The sequence below is a fragment of the Dermochelys coriacea genome, chromosome 15 (genome assembly GCF_009764565.3).
Source record: "Dermochelys coriacea isolate rDerCor1 chromosome 15, rDerCor1.pri.v4, whole genome shotgun sequence".
Taxonomy (NCBI): Eukaryota; Metazoa; Chordata; order Testudines; family Dermochelyidae; genus Dermochelys; species Dermochelys coriacea.
The window spans coordinates 30,787,648-30,807,154 of record NC_050082.1 but is presented as its reverse complement, the minus strand read 5'-3'; the positions used below and the strand labels follow the sequence as shown (position 1 = coordinate 30,807,154).

At 56.9% G+C, this 19,507-nt stretch overlaps 1 protein-coding gene across 4 annotated transcripts; it reads right to left on the bottom strand.

The window, feature by feature from the left end:
* Positions 1 to 760: 760 nt before the first annotated feature.
* On the bottom strand, positions 761 to 17,888 carry ASPHD2 (aspartate beta-hydroxylase domain containing 2). 4 transcript variants are annotated; one of them, XM_038373209.2, is made up of 6 exons: positions 17,801 to 17,836; positions 13,540 to 13,619; positions 11,835 to 11,900; positions 8,860 to 9,999; positions 4,664 to 4,777; positions 761 to 2,563 (listed from the first exon to the last, which is right to left on the bottom strand). In XM_038373209.2, exons 4-6 carry the CDS (start codon positions 9,743 to 9,745, stop codon positions 2,454 to 2,456), a joined length of 1,110 nt encoding a protein of 369 aa, XP_038229137.1. In that variant the 5' UTR covers positions 9,746 to 9,999; positions 11,835 to 11,900; positions 13,540 to 13,619; positions 17,801 to 17,836; the 3' UTR covers positions 761 to 2,453. The 4 variants fall into 4 exon arrangements, with proteins under 4 accessions (XP_038229137.1, XP_038229138.1, XP_043354227.1 ...); XM_038373210.2 differs by having other exon boundaries at positions 11,839 to 11,900; XM_043498292.1 differs by lacking the exons at positions 11,835 to 11,900; positions 13,540 to 13,619 and adding an exon at positions 4,060 to 4,155 and having other exon boundaries at positions 17,801 to 17,888.
* Positions 17,889 to 19,507: the final 1,619 nt, after the last annotated feature.

Below are 19,507 nucleotides of genomic sequence, written 5' to 3'. Positions count from 1 at the left end.
TGCCCTGGGCCCTGCTGCCATTTCCCACAGCCCCCCGAGGGAATTCCAGGGGCAGGTTGAGTTGATGCTGTCCTGCTTCACACTCACACACCTGTCCTGGCACTTAACTAGCATCGCACTGGGATTCGTGGCCGCGGTGTGCTGGCAGCAGGATCTGACGCTGGATGTGGTGTTCCTGTGCCACAGCATGTGGAGGAGGGGAGCTGCGCTGGCCCTGCCAGGAACAGCAAACCCCACCTTGTGACTGCCCCTAGGGCAATGTTCTTACCCTTGCTGACATCCTGCATGTGGAAGGGTTGCAGTCAAACATCAGCTCTCTTCTGCACTGATGGGGTGGGGCAGTTGGAGGTTTTCTGGTTCTTCCCAAAGCCCTACCCTGTGCTTTACAGCCCATGCTCCTCTTAGCAGTGTTCGGTATTGGACTAAACCAGTCTGTTTCTTCTGTCCGCTGCCTGACAGCTGCTCTCTGTCCTCTTTACAGCCTCTCAGTATAGGTCTAGTCCTGCATGGAGGCCTTTTCTTGGTCCTAGCCACGTCTGCTTCCCTGTAGTCTTTCCTCCTAGAGCTTCTGCTCCAAATCTGGTCTTGCTGCTCTCCTTAGTACAATACCTCCCACCTGCCAGCACTGCATGTAATGGGTGTCTTAGCAGGCCCAAGCTGGGAACATAGCAAGGAACAAGCAAAATCCCAGGTTTTCACTGCAAACCAGCCATCTCAGTGGCAAGTGGAGGAAATCCCCTACTCACGCACATGCAGCCCGTTCCATTTTTCACCACAACTGTTTATTGATAATCTTCCTTATGTACTGGTACAAATGGCACCAAACTGTAACACAGTTACTATGTCAGCCTGCTTCCTTTGTAATTCTATCACAAAGTACTCAATGTGCGTAGAAATCATGCACGTTACGTATTCTTTTAAGAAGATATTTGTGTAAAAATACTTCATGTATTTGAAACTTTTGCCTTATCTTGCAATTTAATCACTGAAAAATCTGTGTAGAAAACTCATTTGAACTCCTCCAGCAGTTTCCCTTGTACATCATTCAGTAGTGAGTAATCCAGGGACCCTCACGGACTCATTTTTTCCTCCTCCAGCAGTTACCCATTATCACATTTGCTTTCCAGTCGGAACAGTAAGTACATTTGGCTGTATACATGATATGCTGTGTTACACATTATACACCTGACATTAGCTCTGTACTGAGACACACAGACAATTAGATGATACTCTCCAAGAAAAACACAGTTTAGCTGGTGGACACGACTCTTACAGGTAGGCCGCAGGCTAAGTTATTAAATACTGCCCGCCGAGGGCAGTTTGACGCTCTACCACCGGGCACTGAGAGAGAAGACAGAGAACCAGACACAGACCAGCTTCTTCGGGTGCTTGGGCAACTCATGCGGTTACTCTCTACTTTCATATAACTCCTGCCTTTGCCCCACCGCTGAGGCCCCAGTAGCTGGTGTGTATATCCCAGCCCAGGGCTCTGAAAGTGTAAGGTAACAGCTCTGAGGGGTTTAGGCCAATTAACAAAAACCTTTGGTCAAACGTAAGGTTCAGGTTTTCTGTGCAACTCTCCCTAACAGCCTCTGCCTGGGGCTGAGCCCCTGGGCCACTAACAGCTCAGCTGAAAGCACCAGAAATGCTGTTTTGTGTGTTCACAGCCACTCTGACCAAGTAAGGGCTTGCGGCAGCAGGCTGAGGGACAGACACCTTCTGCTCGAATGCACTGGGGCCATCATCCCAGCCCTAGGCAGCCACCTGCCGTGCTATTCGCGCACTGGAGGAAAATGTTTTTAAAAGCCTCTGGCCCCACAGCCCCAATGCCATGTGCTAGCACAGAGCTTGTGTTTGCAAAGCACCATCACGCTCTTCAGCTTTGGGTTTGCAAGGGGTCTGAATGCTCTCTGCCCCAGAGAAGTTATTCTGCACAAAGGAGCAGGGAGACAACCATGTTCCTCGGCCATTTCCATCTGGCTGTCTGAGTTGTCTGCACGGTGACTGTAAACAGTGACAAAGATAGGCTGAGCACAGCACTTAGCTGATTTTTTTGTTTTTTTGATGACCACAAGAAACGTTACATTATTACATTCACACAAACACCCTTGATTTTGTTACTCTAATTCTGAACACTGCAAACACAGTAGCAACATAACACGTACTACAGTGGTACTGCATCTATATCACAGAGTGAAAATAATGCACTCTCATGGCAGAAAGAAATCCCTGAAGCAATGATGGAAAGAAAGAGACTAAGTTAATGCAAGTTGGAAGCTTCCATTTACAATAACCCCAGAAAGGGGAAAACCCAACACTGTGTGTGCTATGAGAAAGGTTTCCAGTGAGACAGGCTTCCACCGGTGGAGATGGAATAGCAGCGGGGCTGCATGAGGCAAAACCCCAGTAGGCCAGCCACCTGCCCTCAAACCCACTATGGCAAAGAAGCACGATCATCGTCCTGGAGCAAAGATAAAATCAAGGGCTTGGCGCTCGGCAGCTGCAACATTCGGGTGCCACAAATCCACCATAAAGATCACACGAGGGCCCTCTTCAGGGGGACCTACACAGAACACAAGAGCCCAGCCATGAGGCACAAGCAGAATCCCTGGCGCTCAAGTCACTGTGCTGGCTTCAGGAACCCCCATGCACACATCTCCCTTCTCATGTGCTCAGAGCAGCGACCTGGCAGGCAGCGGGACTCTGCTCTTCTGACTAAGGGTGTCAGCACGCTGCCCTGCCCTGCCCTGGGACAGAAACAAGCCTGGAGCCCACCTGGGAAGCACTGCAGTGGCACTCACAGTGCAAGAGGGAGGGCTCTGCCCCTGCCCCACAAGCCTGTACCACAGGGGCCCCTAGCCCTGCCCCGGACCTTTGAGAGGGTCTTTCAGCCAGAGGGAGCTCTAGAGCTTCAGGCTGATGGTTGTACAACGGCCCCCCATCCTCCACTCCCCAGAGGTAGGTACGTCAGCCACTTGTACAATGCCCAAAGGTGCCACAGAACCATTGGGAACAGGACGTGAAACTCTGCCTGTCCATGGAACTGCACAAGGCATCTGAATGAGGCAGCATGTAATGATCCCCTCTAGATTGTGGCCAGAACGCCGGGGAGAGGGGGGTGTCTGTTCCACAGAGGCTCTAGCACTGGGCCCCACTGTGTCCAACCCACAGGCACAGGAGTTATTTACTGATCGTTGGCCAGGCTCTCATCTGAAACAGAGCCCTGCCAGCAGCACAGTGCCCCCGCTCCCGCTCCCGCCCCAGGTGGTGGAATGGTTCAGCATTTTCCCATAGCTGCAGGATAGTTTATGTGGGGAGCAGCACCCACTCTCCTCAAAGTACTCCCTGTGTAAAACAGCATGGCAGCTGTTCCTATGCCATCAACCACTCACACATGTTAATTCAGCAGAGCTCCCATAAGGGAACCAGTAATGAGAAGCAGCTCTACCCAAGTGAAGGGAAAGGGACATAGAACAGGTACAGGGCTCCCATCCTTTCCCCTGGGGCTGTGAGCAGCATGAGCACAAACCAGGCCTGAGCAAGGGAAAGATAGTTGCAGCAGCAGACCCAGCCGTATTTCCTGCTGCACCAGCCCAAAGTCAGAGGGGAGGAGCCAGAGTGCACCTGACCCAAGGAGGAGGAGATGGATTCAGCAAGAGTACCTGTGCCTCAAGCAGGAGTCAGACCAGACCAGACCCACAAGGAAACTCTGTTTCCTGCTACCAAGCGTGAGTACTTGGGAAATGGCAGAAGACATGGGTAACTGGTTGGGGCAGAGCATTCACTGAGGCTGGGTGGGAGGTAGCAGGTAGAGTCTGAACTTCCCTCCCTGTATTGAGGCAAAGAGACTACCTGGCACAAAGCATATCAAATGCTTCACAGCATATGTCACAGCCAGACTTGTCAGTGATGCTGTCTGTTACTGTTAGTTGCCATAAAAGTTGCTTGTGTGCACTGGGTGGCTCCCAGGCAAGGAACCTTGCTCTGGGGAAGTGGGGAATCAGGACACAGCTGCCCTTTGCATTTATATTATAGCAGCTTTGCAAAATGTCTGCCCACCTGTGGAGCAACATGCTGGTTTTCATGTTCCCCATCACCATGGGAAAGGCAGAGAAGGAGGCCTTAGGCCTGGGCTAGCAAATGCTTGTGACAATTTTGCAAGTTGAAATAAAGTCACAAACACCACAAAATCAAAGCAAACACGAGCCAAGCCAAGCAGCTGACTGCTGAGATGGAGTGGGGCCAGGGCTCTTTGGAAGCTGTGTGTGCTGTCTCTCCAGGAGCAGCTGGGGGTTAGTGATGCGTAAGCCACAAAAGGCTTGGGTTGGTAAGTACCTAACGCCTCTCTGAGGGAGGGGGCTGGGTGCAGAATCTGGAAGGAAGAGGCCTCATTGAGATTCCTAGCCCCTTCTGGTTATTGGCTGGGACTGACCTCCTGCCTTTTCTCAGTGTTTTGAGTGCTAGGAGTGCAGGGAAACAAAGGGAAAGCCCAACCCTTTCCAGGCCTTGGAGGAGGTTCTGCTGTACCTGCCCCAGCTTATCCCTCTCCTACTGGGGTTGGAGGAGCCTGAATGTAAAGGCTGCAGATGGCTGAGTGAGGTGAGGCGGCAGGGGCGTGTCTAGAAGCAGTGAGCCTGGCAGGAGCTGGGCACGCTGTACTTGCCTTCGTGAAATGCAGTGTGCAGAAAGGAATCGTCAAACAGGAGGCATCGGCCTTCAGCCCAGCACTGGGGCTCGCCGCCCACCACCAGCTCGCAGTTGCTGGGAGTCTTCAGACCTTCAGATACAAAACACGGGAGAGAAAAGAGGACGTGTAGGTCAGGGGAGCTGTGTCTAGGTGGTTAAACCATCCCTTTTCTTTAGGGACCAGGTGCACCCTTTGTCTGAGCTGTGGGCCAAGCTCTGGAGTACAGCTTTTTCCCAGCCCCGTTGTAACCCTGCTACCAGCCAACTGTGGTTTGCATTTCCAACCCCCCTATTGCATCACTCTCCCATCATGCTGAGCTTCACCAGCCTGCAGCCAGAGCTGCGAGGTGCAGTACATCGCCACAAGCAGCTGCCCAGCGCAGCCTGCCCCTGGCGTTTAATGGCCATGTTAGCGAACCGTGTTTCAGAAGAGCTTGTGATGTTCTTAATGAGGGAACTGACTCCCAGGGATGATGAAATCTGAGCAGCGAGCGGCATGTGGGTGGTGAATGGTGATGTGGCTTGTACTGCAGGGAGGGCTGGAGAGTAAGGAGCCACTTCCTTCTGTGTCCCAAATGTGTATGGCTCTTAGCAGGGCTGGCGCTGAGCCAGTCCTCTGACGGCAGTAAACATTGACAGAAATGCTGCACTCGATCTGCAGTGCTTGGAACTCAGGCAGGTGCTCAGGGCACACGTGGGCTTTCACATCATATTCCAGGTCTGGCTCCCCACCCAGCTCAGCCAATGCACTTCAGTCCTGGCCTGCACCCACACCCAGCTCAGCAAGGGCACCCCTCAATCCAGGGCCTGACAGCCATACAACCCTGTGTGGTAACTGAAGGCTGGTTGTATATTCAGTGCCTGCCATGAACTAGCTTGATACCAGACTCATTTCTTTGGGGGGACTTGAGGGGAGCCTTGAGGCTGCATGGTGCCCAAAGGCACAGAAATCCTGATGCATTTCTCTGGCTTTGGCTCTGAAGTCTGAGGGAAGCAGAGATGTTCTGCACTGGACTGGGACTCTCGAGAGACCTGGGTTCAATTCCTGGCTCAACCACAGACTCTCTGTGTGCCTTTGGCCAAGTCATTTAATCTGCCTGGTGGCTTGGATCCCCTCTGTACCATGGGGCTAGCAGTGCCCTACCTCCCGAGGTGCTGCGAGGACAACATCCAGCAATGATTGCCAGGTGCTCAGATACTATGGGGACAGTGGCCTTACATATACCTAGATGGGTAGAAATACAGGCCGCCCCAGCTACATTGGATATTATGGACTGACCAATGCTACTGAGAAAACTGTACTTTTATGGAGACATTAATACACCAAGGGCGCCCCGCAAGCCGCTGACTCCTTTTGGTTTGTGAAAGGAACATCCCTCATTACAGACTGGGGATCAAGCTGCTACAAGGGGGCCAATAGACTGTGTATAACTGGGGGGAGACGGAGGATTCAGGGCACTCATGATTCTCAAAGGGGAACATATGGCATGTGTCCGCTGCTGCTCGGAGCCTCAGGCATTCCGCACACCCACAGCAGGAGACCGACTTTGTGCCAAAAACACGTGGGTACAGCAAGGGCTCCCAGCCGCCCAGGAGCGCGAGGCTTGATATGTTTCTTTGATGTAGGTTTCAGAGTCTGCAAAACAAACCCTGGCTCCCTTCACACATACTGTCCTGAGCTGCAGAAGCTCCATCCAAATCCTCTCTGCAGCAGAAGCTCCATCCTAGAAGATTGGCATGAGGAGGAGAGTTGATCATTGCGTGGGCACTGGGTTAGCAATGTCTAGCTGACACCCTCGGGGCTGGAGGGGACAGGCTGAAGCAGTGCTTGAAGCCTGAAGAAAGCTCCGCTCCTGGACTTGGGCATCCAGGGATGAGAGCCAGGGAACCTGTGCCTAGAGATGGTGCAATAAGGCAGTTCAGCCGCAAGCTCACACTAAACAGATGTTTAGCTATTCCAGTGGCAGGCTCCTCGAGGCAGGGCACACCGGGGTGCTGTAGCAAGCTGGCCAATGAACAAGAGCAAGGTAGGGTCTCATAGGGGGCTTTCAACACACCAAAGTCTCTGCTCTCCACTGGGAGAGCTGGGACCTTAGCACTAAGGCAGGGAAAGAGCACTCTGGGGTGCCCTGCTGGGCTACCCCCCTTCCCTGAGAGGCTCTGGGCAGACCAGCTTACACTGCAAATGGCCCTGGGCTTGTGCACAAGTCAGGTGAGCTAAAATTGAGAAGCCAGGAGGCCAGCCCAAGGCAGTGCTGCTCATGTGGCTCCCGCCCTGGGGGTGCAATGAGGCACGGAGTCCACGGGCGAGGCCTGACAAAGGTAGGTTCTGAATTGCCAGCAGCCAGGCCCTTCGCTGTGACTCCACCTAGGACGCTGATACTCTGACTTTATGGGAGGGGATAAACAGCCAGCAAGGCTGAGCAGGTGGGAGCCTTGGCCGGTGGCGTCGAATAGGTGCATTGCTCCTTCTGTCCCGCTCCTAGGTGCCTCGGCCAGGCCCGTCCAAAGGAGAGGAGATGGGGATGTTGATGGAGAGCTCTGCTTGTTCCTCCTCCCCAAGCCAAACTCAGCCAGCTCCATGGCTAGCCAGGGGGAAAGGGAGCATGGCTCTAGCTGACCTGGTGAAGCTCTGGGGCTAGAGAGCTGCTTCGAAGCTTGCCTCTAGCTTAAAAACAACAAGCAAGTGCCAGTGTGTGTGTGCCTGGCGGAGGTGGCTGGCCAGTCGTGTAGGGTGTGCCAGCAGGGCCACAAGCAGATTCTTCCCCCACCACAAACATTATTGTTTTCTATGTTCCAGAATCCTGGCTATGCGCAGCAGGGATGCTTTCCCAGCCAGGCTCTCCCAAGGGCTAGAGGGCTCCCAAAAACTGACAGGAATCCAGGCTTTCAGCTCCTTGAGCTGTAGGTACTGGGCTCTGCTCGGAGACAAATCTGCAGAGGCCAAATGGTGTCTGGGCCTCTCCTCCCCTTGCTTTTCAAAGGGATGGCTGATGTGCGCAAAAACAGGCTCCTGCAGCTTCAGTTAGAGCTGCCCCTGCTGAGGCTGCTGCTTGGAGGCAGACCCTTCTGCACGACAGTCATCTCACAGCAGCAAAACCTGAGTCACTAACAGCAGCCCAACTCCAGATGATGAAGCTGCAGGAGGAGGGGCACAGACTCCAAAGCGAGTAAGATCCTGTTCTCGTGGCTCAGGAGGGAAGGTATCTAAAGCGATGCTTCGCCAGTTTCCATGCCAGTTCAGAGTCCCTTCGTGGTTCAGGATGAAGCAGCTGGAGTGTCTGGGACAGCCCAGAAAGGCCCCGTCACTTCAGAGTGTCCCAGGCAGTAAGCGAGTCCCACCCGCCCAGCTTGCAGTCAAGCTAAGTGTTGTCTACCCATGCCATTTTAAAAGGGCTGGAAAAAAATGTGGTATGGGGAGAGGAGGAGAAATCCCCCTGGCTGCTGAGCTAGAGGTCATGGAGAGCTCCCAGCAGAGTGGGGTGGCTGGAGCCCTTCCTGCATTTTGCAGGGAAGGTGCAGCACCCAGTGGGAGCTCTGGCGTAATGTTCCTATTGTGCTTAAAAAAACAAAAAACAGCAAAACACCAGGATCAGCTCCTGGAGATACAAATACCAATGTCTGGCTCCTCGATGGCTTTGGATGTCGTGTGCAATCTGAGACCAGGCTCAGAGCTAGTAGACAGAGAGAAGCCAAGCCTCGTGCAGGACCCTTCCATCCATCCTAACAATTGCTCTCACTGGTTTGGGAGTGTTTGCAGGGACACTTCTCACCCAGAGTTGCTTCTTTATTGCCCAGGTTCTCTGACTCCAGTTTCCTAAAATCTGAGCGTACGCTTCCTTCCTTAGCTCAAGGCCACTGTGCCCTGAGCTGCATCTTCCAAGACTGAATGATTCCCTCCTTTCCCTTTAGATTGCGATCATGACCCCTCTGACTATCCTAGCTTAGGATAATCCTTATATAGTTTTTTTACCCTTCATAGGATGGTCTCTAAATCCTCCTTAAACTTTGATGAGAACAGACTAAATCCTGCCAGGATTTGAACTCAGTACCTTGAAAATACAGCAGACTCTTCACTAAATTCCACAGTCTTGGGAGAACTAACATCAGTTTTAGCAACAAAGGAGGAAAAAAAATACCTGTAACTCTTCTCTGCTTCTGCTGGATACATACCTAAATGGCATCGTATGCGGATGTTGGTTGGTCCATAGTGCTCCCCAATGACCGTGCCAGGGGTCAGCACAGAGATGCACGCATTCCCAAAGACATTGTTGCCAATGCAGGTGCGGAGGCTCCCAAGTAAGCGATACGTCCGTGGGCATTTCCTGCAGTTCTTGGGAACGCACGTGCCCTGGTTCACCAGGTAAAAGGTGAACCACTCCCCGCTGGGCGTGCTGTTCATTTTCCACCCTTGCGGGAGGCTGCAGTTTGAGAAAGCTTTGTAGAGGGTCTCAAATTCGCACAGGATGGTCTGGAAGTTGCGTTCCAGTAACTCCACGTCGTGTTTTTGCGCATCCCTTGAGAAGTACGGCATTGTTGGTAAGTCTGGTAAGAAGAAGACTTCTGGCTTCTGGATGGATGGTCGGCTGTTTAGGTAGCGCCCTTGCTCTCGGATGCCCTTGTGGATCCTGCCCATGCCGGACCAGGAGTAGCGCTTGGCATATTCCTGCAGATTGTGATAGAGTTTCTGGTTAAGCCCGTCGTTACGTGTGCAGCGCACGCACTCGGGAGAGTGGCAGTAAGCGTACCCGTTCTGTAAGCTATTGGCATCGGAGCTCTGTATGAGGGAATTCACAGTGACATATGTGCGGGGCTGTTCCCTGCCAACGTGGTAACAGTACCAAACAAACAGGACCAAGAGGCAAGCAACAGCAGTGAGTGCAGTGGTGTCACAGTCCCGGAAGGACTGGATCCCTGTAGCTATAAAGTCCCGGAGTCCATCCAGTGACCAGCTCCAGTCCATCAGCCACTCCAAAGACATTTTTGTGAAGCCGTTCTTAGAGGTGTATAAAAGGGCCAGGTGATCAGTCCTCGCGGTTCTTAAAGGCACCCACACCATGCAGGTTAGTAGGGGCACGGAGGGAAGGGCTTGCCATGGGGAAGCATAGTTGTACCTGTTCCCTGGACGCTTGTAAGCACTGCATTAGTGAGTGGCAGGTTGTTAGTGTTCACATCTACATGTTTGACAAGGCCTGTGCCTCAGAGTATCAGGAAGCCCTACAGTGCTGCTATCGATAGTGATGCATCAGCTGTGGCATCCCTGCCAATGTTCTGAGGTTATTCGTTCTCAAACGCAGCGCAGACAGGCAGGGTCTGAAAAAACAAGAACCCAGATGGGCATTAGGGATTTTTCAGTCTGGAATTACTCACTGTATGTCGGATTCAGCATCTGCTTGCTGTTCTGAGGAGATCTGCATCCCATTCAAAAAGCTGTAGGAACTCAGCAAAGGGTGGGGAGGAGAGAAGGGAGTCATTTAAGTGAAAGTATTTGGACCAGTAAAGATGGAACAGGAAATGAGGCTCCTACCCAACCCTGCCAAGTATCTTAAACAGACGATGGACATTGTCTTATGCTGTGTTTCCTCCATCACTCCCACCCACATTTTATTCCATGAATCTCAAACAGCACCCGGTTGGGGGAGCATCAAGTGATTACCCAGCCAAGCCTCTGTCCCTTCTCTCCTTGCTACTCGTGCATATTCTTCCATTCTCTCCTTCAGCACTGTGCATTAGCCAGTGCTGCTCCCCCTGACCCTTGCCTCCTGCCTGCTACAGCATCACTTCTAAAATCTGGTTCATGCATAGCCAGGGGAGAAGCTGGGAATGTTCTTTTAGCAGATGTATCTCATACCACATCACAGATTATACTTTGATCAAAATGCTCTGAAATGACTTTCCTTCCAGGGAATAGAGAGCTTTCCACTGAGAACAGATACCACCACTGAGGTGGTTACTAACAACAGAATCCATCTTGGTGGAATGGCAGCTTTTCTCGTTTTAGAGAGAGACAGTGGAAATGAGTGCAGGGCAGTAGGGAGAGGGATGCCCTGGAGCATACAGCGCTCCTTGGCTCTGCATAGCAAAGCAGTCGATTGAAGTTACCAGAGAGGTGAGCTCCTCCAGGATCAGAGGGTCTGTTCAGACAAGGCCCCCGGACATCTGTGCTCTTCAGGAAGTATCCAAAGCTGTAATCTGCAGAAGTCCTGAGGGTCTTTCACAGGATCCCAATACTGCCTGCTTTGGGCAGGCTCAGAAATGCCATGGGAACAGTTCCTCTCTGACAGCTGGGCACTGCTGTGACTAGCGGACACCAGAAAGGGCAGACTCATAAATTGGTGACTGTGGGTGGGTGTGAGGGGTGGAGGGTTGTTTTTTTCCCCATCTAATTAACCAAGCTTGTCTAAGTCCCAACAAGGTGTAGGGTTCGCTGTGCACTCTGGGCAAGGGTTCACACCAGCTCTTGTTCTACCAGAACTGGGTCATAGGAACCTCATTCCCACCTGCTTGGTAATCAGACTTGAGACCTATTTTGTTTATATCTTATTTTAAAAATCTCAATTTCATTCAATTTCTCTGAAGCCATTCTGCTGTGTGTGCCCATAGCAAGTCTGTGCAGCCATCTATTCTTACCCCCATTCTTCCTTCCCCATTTTTTCTATCTGTTACTCACTTGTTGCATTGTCTTTAATTAGACTGTAGGCTCTTTGTGGCAGGAACTGTCTTATTATACACAATGTTTTATATAGCACCCCACACTGTGAGGTGGTGATCTTTACTGGGGCCTCTGGGAGTTGCCACAATATACATAATCCTGGACTGGGGTTCTCTGCACTTCAGGTTTAGGGCAAATCTAGGGCCCACTGTGCCAGACTGCCCAACCATTTCGCCAAGCAGAAGATACTATTCCACTCTGTAACTCTCTCCACCATAACACAGTTACTGGCTTAGGCAGGCCGATCACTGATAAAGCAAATCACGGTTCCCTGCCCTTTCAACAGCAGCCCCTGTTCAGTAAATGGAAGCTGAAAAGGTGCCTAGGGGCATTCATGGAAGGCCATGCCCCTTCATGCTATTAAACCGAGGTAGAGGGGCAGCTGAGAATTATTTTGGCAAACCAACAAAGAACCAATGTTTTTAAAGGTCAATACCTACAAAGTTCCAGTCCAGATGGCTGCTCTGTTCCTGCTCTTTTGTCAAGGATCCTTTGAAAGCACCTGACAGGAAAATGGAATGGAGAATTTACAAAGTGGATTTGAGTGTAAGTGTTCCTTTAACAGGAGAGAGCTTCTCTGACTATCGCATTGGTTTGCTCTGAATTCTCTCCCTGGGAATCTTGGAGCAGGAAGGGGAGGGGGGAATGAAGGCAAAAGCACAACTGGGGTTTTTAAATATGTGGACGTTTTCAAAAATGTAACTCCTATTAGTGGAAAGGAAGTGCACTAGCGAGCAGAGAATGGACATGTGTATCCACTGCAATTAGCCATTGAGATGCCATAAAGCAATTGGAGGATAAAGTGGCTGATAACTTTACTCAACTATACAGAGATGATTTATCTTGTAATAGTATTTTCTGTACAAACTATGTCCCCCAAAAGCTTCAAACATAATAGCTACCAGTAGAGGTACATAATGAAAAATAGAGAGAGATGGGCTGTCTGAAAATATTTTAAAGTAGATGGAGAGAGAGTCTGGCAAAAGCTGCAGGGAAGAAGGTTCTTGCACCAGAAGTGGTGAGACAGTACAGAGGACCAGGAGGGTGTTTGTGCTGTTATGTTCCAGAGCAAGTTATATGTAAAGCACAAACTGCTTATCCCTTGGTGAAATGGCCTAGCAGGCTAAGTGCTTTAGCTGCACAGTGATGTTGTTACTGTGGTCCTGGCAGGTCGGGGCATAAGGCGGAGGCAGCTCTCTACCAAATTAGAAAAGGGCACTTTTAGAACAAGTATATTTGCAAAACTAACTTCCTCCCATTCTGTTCCCTAGTTTTCACACGGCTGTGTGCAGCTATGGGGCTTTAATGGGAATTCCTCAAAGTGCATATGGCACCTCTGTAGGGTCTGCAAAGGGTGAAGTGTGATGGGCTGAAGCAGGCACCTGTTGTATCCCTTTGAAATACTGACTCCTTGAACACAGGTCTTGGCTTTAAATCAGTAATTGTGTTATGGGGCTGCCTGGGGTGTGTGGTGAGCAGGTGCATTTGGCAAAGGAGGGATTTGTACTGAGAGTATTTTTATGTTTCAAGGCGACTTCTGCAGAAGTTGCTGGTTCAAGGTGACTGCAAAGCTTTTCTTTAACACATGGATTGATAAAGTTAATATCCCAAAGGAGGCAAAGGGAGGAGGTGTCCATTTGACTGCTACAGGGTGATCACTTGGCATACTCGTGCCAATGGCCCACTGGCAGCATATCCCCACCCACACCTGCTAACTGCTCCAGTCTGATCAAATGGGGAAGGTCAACAGAATTAAAAACATGCCTCTACCTGGACTGGTACAAGTGCTTCCTCCATCCATCAGAGAGCACTACCCCAGTGCAGACATCGCCCAAACCGGAACCCACGGGCATCACTCTCACCACAGAGAAAAGTCACCTGTAGCCCTGCCCCGCAAGGATAACTCTTCAGCCACACCCCACAACGAGCGTCCTGCTCAGCAGGAAATGCCTTCAGAACCATTTCCCAGAAGCGTGTGTGCCACTGGCAGGCCAGAAGAAACCCCCTTTCCACTTCAGACCAGGATTTGGGACCACTGAAGCGGAGTGACCACACAGGAACCACTGCCTAAGGGACAGGTCTATTTGCAAGAGTTTAGTCTGCTTGGCTGGATGCATTCAATGAAACTGAAAGTTCTTTACCTTAATACTGAGTCTCAGCCTATTAATTAAGGCATCTGGTGGCCTGGAATCCAGCAGCTTCAGCATCAGTTACTAATAAACTGCAGAATCAGTTCAAAATAGAGACAATCAATTTAAAATTACATGGAAGCTGCACACGCTGTAAAATGTAGCTTTGCTGTCGTAGACAGCGAAGATGTTACATAACGAATCAAGGCAGGATTAGAGGCTGCAGAAAGTTGAACTAAAGGCCTCTTACTCTAGCAATAGGCAGTTTTTAAACAAAAGACTGGCCTTTGCACCAAGCACGGTTCCAACCTTGTTGGGGTTCTGGATCTGATCGCCATGGAGCAAAGAGAGCATTTTGTTGTCATTTGCTGTACTGTCCCAGGCCCCGCATTTGAGGAATCTTCTGTTCTCACTGCAAGGAGACAACTTCCTCACCATAAACAAGGGTTGGGGGGAGGCAGGGAAGGCTGTCTGTTACCACAATGTTGGAAACACCAGGGTTGTTTTTCAAAACGTCAATATTGTGCTGGTGTCATGAAGTGCCCAGCCAACCATGGGATGATGGGCCTAAGCAAGACATATGCTGATGGTAGATACAGTCACGACTCTTCAGTCTCAAGAACAACAGCTCAAAGGAACTCTCTTCTGGGCTTTCCTCTGATTTACACCCACAGGGCCTGTATTAAGGCCCCATTAACATCCTGCATCTACTGCAGAGAAGCAGATTGACACCTGTCTTGTGAGCTGCCAGTCTCAGGCACCCACAGCTCTGAGGGAGGAAAGCATGACACGGATTCACGAGCATCAGGCCGAGCCCCAGCCCTGAAACTGCTCTGGTACAATGCAGGGTTACAGCAGCCACCTGCATTCGTGTGGCCGCTTGCCATGAGGCGGGTCACGACCCTGCCCTGGTGCCCTATTAGCAGACATTGCAGCCTTCCTCACGGGGGGGATCGGAACTCGCAGCCTGGGTGTGAGCCGCCATCTCCTCCTTTGCTCCCTGGCATTTGTGGGCCAACCTGCTGCCCCACTTGCCTGCGTCTCTCACTGGAGGCACAAGGGCTAAGGAGGCAAAGAACCAGGGCAGCCCCAGCGCCCCACTTCTCCCCCTGCCTCGGGCAGAGCACTGGAACCCCCAGGTTAACACCCGAACAGGGCAAGCCACCCCTTGGCACTGCCCGGTATCCCGTGGCAGCTCTAACCCCCTGCTCCAGAGCCGCCTGACTGACAGGGCGCCCTGCCCGAGACCCTGGGGGCACAAGCACCCCCTCCAGCCAATATCCCTGCCCTAGGCCAGGGACCCCGGGGCGCATGGACATCGTCCTCCCGCCAGCACCCCCAGCCCTAGGCCCTGTGTTGGGGGGCAGCGCCCCCCCAGCCAGCACCCCCAGCCCTAGGCCCTGTGTTGGGGGGCAGCGCCCCCCCAGCCAGCACCCCCAGCACTAGGTCCTGTGTTGGGGGGCAGCGCCCCCCCAGCCAGCACCCCCAGCACTAGGTCCTGTGTTGGGGGGCAGCGCCACCCCTCCCACCATCATCCCCAGCCCTAGGCCCTGCGTTGGGGGGCAGCACCCCCCCAGCCAGCACCCCCAGCCCTAGGTCCTGTGTTGGGGGGCAGCGCCACCCCTCCCACCATCACCCCCAGCCCTAGGCCCTGTGTTGGGGGCAGCGCCCCCCTCCCGCCAGCACCCCCAGCCCTAGGCCCTGTGTTGGGGAGCAGCGCCCCCCCCAGCAAGCGGCCCCTGCCCTAGGCCCTGTGTTGGGGGGCAGCGCCCCCCCCCAGCCAGCGCCCCCTGCCCTAGGCCCTGTGTTGGGGGGCAGCGCCACCACTCCCGCCATCACCCCCAGCCCTAGGCCCTGTGTTGGGGAGCAGCGCCCCCCCCAGCCAGCGCCCCCTGCCCTAGCCCCTGTGTTGGGCGGCAGCGCCCCCCCCAGCCAGCAGCCCCAGCCCTAGGCCCTGTGTTGGGGGGCAGCGCCACCCCTCCCACCATCACCCCCAGCCCTAGACCCTGTGTTGGGGGGCAGCGCCCCCCCCAGCCAGCACCCCCAGCCCTAGGCCCTGTGTTGGGGGGCAGCGCCACCCCTCCCACCATCACCCCCAGCCCTAGGCCCTGTGTTGGGGGGCAGCGCCACCCCTCCCACCATCACTCCCAGCCCTAGGCCCTATGTTCGGGGGCAGCGCCCCCCAACCAGCACCCCCAGCCCTAGGCCCTGTGTTGGGGGGCAGCACCCCCCCAAGCCAGCACCCCCAGCCCTAGGCCCTGTGTTGGGGGGCAGCGCGCCCCCCCAGCCAGCACCCCCAGGCCTAGGCCCTGTGTTGGGGGGCAGCGCCCCCCCCAGCCAGCACCCCCAGGCCTAGGCCCTGTGCTGGGGGGCAGCGCCCCCCCCAGCCAGCACCCCCAGCCCTAGGCCCTGTGTAGGGGAGCAGTGCCCCCCCAGCCAGCGGCCCCTGTCCTAGACCCTGTGTTGGGGGGCAGCGCCCCCCCAGCCAGCACCCGCAGCCCAAGGCCCTGTGTTGGGGGGCAGCACCCCCCCAGCCCTAGGCGCTGTGTTGGCGGGCAGCACCCCCCCAGCTAGCACCCCCAGCCCTAGGCCCTGTGTTGGGGGGCAGCGCCCCCCCAGCCAGCACCCCCAGCCCTAAGCCCTATGTTGGGGGGCATCGCCACCCCTCCCACCATCACCCCCAGCCCTAGGCCCTGTGTTGGGGGGCAGTGCCCCCCCAGCCAGCACCCCCAGCCCTAGGTCCTGTGTTGGGGGGCAGCGCCCCCCTCCTGCCAGCACCCCCAGCCCTAGGCCCTGTGTTGGGGGGCAGCGCCCCCCCAGCAAGCGGCCCCTGCCCTAGGCCCTGTGTTGGGGGGCAGCGCCCCCCCCAGCCAGCGCCCCCTGCCCTAGGCCCTGTGTTGGGGGGCAGCGCCACCACTCCCGCCATCACCCCCAGCCCTAGGCCCTGTGTTGGGGAGCAGCGCCCCCCCCCAGCCAGCGCCCCCTGCCCTAGCCCCTGTGTTGGGCGGCAGCGCCCCCCCCAGCCAGCAGCCCCAGCCCTAGGCCCTGTGTTGGGGGGCAGCGCCACCCCTCCCACCATCACCCCCAGCCCTAGACCCTGTGTTGGGGGGCAGCGCCCCCCCAGCCAGCACCCCCAGCCCTAGGCCCTGTGTTGGGGGGCAGCGCCACCCCTCCCACCATCACCCCCAGCCCTAGGCCCTGTGTTGGGGGGCAGCGCCACCCCTCCCACCATCACTCCCAGCCCTAGGCCCTATGTTCGGGGGCAGCGCCCCCCAACCAGCACCCCCAGCCCTAGGCCCTGTGTTGGGGGGCAGCACCCCCCCAAGCCAGCACCCCCAGCCCTAGGCCCTGTGTTGGGGGGCAGCGCGCCCCCCCAGCCAGCACCCCCAGGCCTAGGCCCTGTGTTGGGGGGCAGCGCCCCCCCCAGCCAGCACCCCCAGGCCTAGGCCCTGTGCTGGGGGGCAGCGCCCCCCCCAGCCAGCACCCCCAGCCCTAGGCCCTGTGTAGGGGAGCAGTGCCCCCCCAGCCAGCGGCCCCTGTCCTAGACCCTGTGTTGGGGGGCAGCGCCCCCCCAGCCAGCACCCGCAGCCCAAGGCCCTGTGTTGGGGGGCAGCACCCCCCCAGCCCTAGGCGCTGTGTTGGCGGGCAGCACCCCCCCAGCTAGCACCCCCAGCCCTAGGCCCTGTGTTGGGGGGCAGCGCCCCCCCCAGCCAGCACCCCCAGCCCTAAGCCCTATGTTGGGGGGCATCGCCACCCCTCCCACCATCACCCCCAGCCCTAGGCCCTGTGTTGGGGGGCAGTGCCCCCCCAGCCAGCACCCCCAGCCCTAGGTCCTGTGTTGGGGGGCAGCGCCCCCCTCCTGCCAGCACCCCCAGCCCTAGGCCCTGTGTTGGGGGGCAGCGCCCCCCCCAGCCAGCGCCCCCTGCCCTAGGCCCTGTGTTGGGGGGCAGCGCCACCACTCCCGCCATCACCCCCAGCCCTAGGCCCTGTGTTGGGGAGCAGCGCCCCCCCCAGCCAGCGCCCCCTGCCCTAGCCCCTGTGTTGGGCGGCAGCGCCCCCCCCAGCCAGCAGCCCCAGCCCTAGGCCCTGTGTTGGGGGGCAGCGCCCCCCCCAGCCAGCGCCCCCAGCCGGCGAGGCTGCGGGGGGGGTGACGGAGGCGCTGCCCCGAGCCCCACAGCTGCGGGGCGCCGCGGGAGGGAGTCGCGGCTCCGCAGCGGGGCCGGGCCGGGCCCGGCTCCCCGCCACCCCCCGGGCTCCCCGCGCCGCGACCAACCTGCCGCCCGCGGCCGCTCCCGGCCCCCGGCTCCAGCCCGCTCCGCCGGCAGCGCGGACCACAACTCCCGGCAGCCCGAGCGGGCGGGGCCGCCACCGCCACCGCCCCCCTCGGCCCCCCCGGGGCGAGCTCACACCCCCCACTGCCCCTATTGCCCCCCACCGGGCAGACCTCAGCCCCCCATTCCCCTATTGCCCCCCCGGGGCGAGCTCAGACCCCCGTATTGCCCCCCAACGGGCAGAGCTCGGCCCCCCATGCACCTATTGCCCCCTCGGGGCGAGCTCAGACCCCCCATTGCCCCTATTGCCCCACCGTGCAGAGCTCAGCCCCCCATTGCCCCTATTGCCCCCCACCAGGCATAGCTCAGCCCCCCATTGCCCGTGTTGCTCCCCCGGGGCCAGCTCAGACTCCCCTATTGCCCCTCGCCGGGACAGAGCTCGGTCCCCCATGCCGCTATTGCCCCCCCCGGGGCGAGCTCAGACCCCCCTATTCCCCCCCGCCGGGACAGAGCTCGGCCCACCATTGCCCGTATTGCCCCCCGGGGCGAGCTCAGACCCCCCATTGCCCATATTGCCCCCCCGGGGCGAGCTCAGACCCCCCTATTGCCCCCCACCGGGCAGAGCTCAGCCCCCCATTGCCCGTATTGCCCCCTCGGGGCAAGCTCAGACCCCCCTATTGCCCCCCTGGGGCGAACTCAGACCCCCTATTGCCCGTATTGCCCCCCCCGGGTTGAGCTCAGACCCCCCATTGCCCCTATTGCCCCCCACCGGGCAGGGCTCAGCCCCCCATTGCCCCTATTGCCCCCCACTGGGCATAGCTCAGCCCCCCATTGCCCATATTGCCCCCCCGGGGCCAGCTCAGACCCCCCTATTGCTCCCACCGGGAGAGAGCTCGGCCCCCCATTCCCCTATTGCCCCCACCGGGGTGAACTCAGATCACCCTATTGCCCCCCGCCGGGACAGAGCTTGGCCCCCCATGCCCCTATTGCCCCCCCGGAGCGAGCTCAGACCCCTCTATTGCCCCCCGCCGGGACAGAGTTCGGCCCCCATTGCCCGTAGTGCCCCCCCGGGGCGAGCTCAGACCCCCCTATCCCCTCCCGGGGCGAGCTCAGACCCCCCTATTACCCCTATTGCCCCCCCGGGGTGAGCTCAGACCCCCCTATTCCCCCCCGCCGGGCAGAGCTCGGCCCCCCATTGCCTGTATTGCCCCCCCGGAGCAAGCTCAGACCCCCCTATTGCCCCCCGGGGCGAGCTCAGAACCCCCTATTGCCCCTATTGCCCCCCCGGGTGTGCTCAGATCCCCCATTGCCCCTATTGCCCCTCACAGGGCAGGGCTCAGCCCCCCATTGGCCATATTGCCCCCCCGGGCGAGCTCAGACCCCCCATTGCCCCTATTGCCCCCCACCGGGCAGAGCTCAGCCCCCCATAGCCCATATTGCCCCCCCGGGGCAAGCTCAGACCCCCCTATTGCCCCCCGCCAGGACAGAGCTCGGCCCTCCATTCCCCGTTTTGCCCCCCCGGGGCGAGCTCAGACCCCCCATTGCCCCTATTGTCCCCCAACCGGGCAGGGCTCAGCCCTCCATTGCCCGTATTGCCCCCCCGGGGCGAGCTCATACCGCCCTATTGCCCCCCACCGGTCATAGCTCAGCCCCCCATTGCCCATATTGCCCCCGGGGCGAGCTCAGACCCCCCTATTGCCCCCCACCGG

Coding starts and splice junctions, on each gene's coding strand:
- ASPHD2 (XM_038373213.2), bottom strand. CDS start 9,745: ATGGTGTGGGTGCCTTTAAGAACCGCGAGGACTGATCACCTGGCCCTT. Junction 4,778..8,859: donor CCGCATACGATGCCATTTAG/GTATGTATCCAG, acceptor TTGTATCTGAAG/GTCTGAAGACTCCCAGCAAC. Junction 2,564..4,663: donor GCACACTGCATTTCACGAAG/GCAAGTACAGCG, acceptor TGTTCTGTGTAG/GTCCCCCTGAAGAGGGCCCT.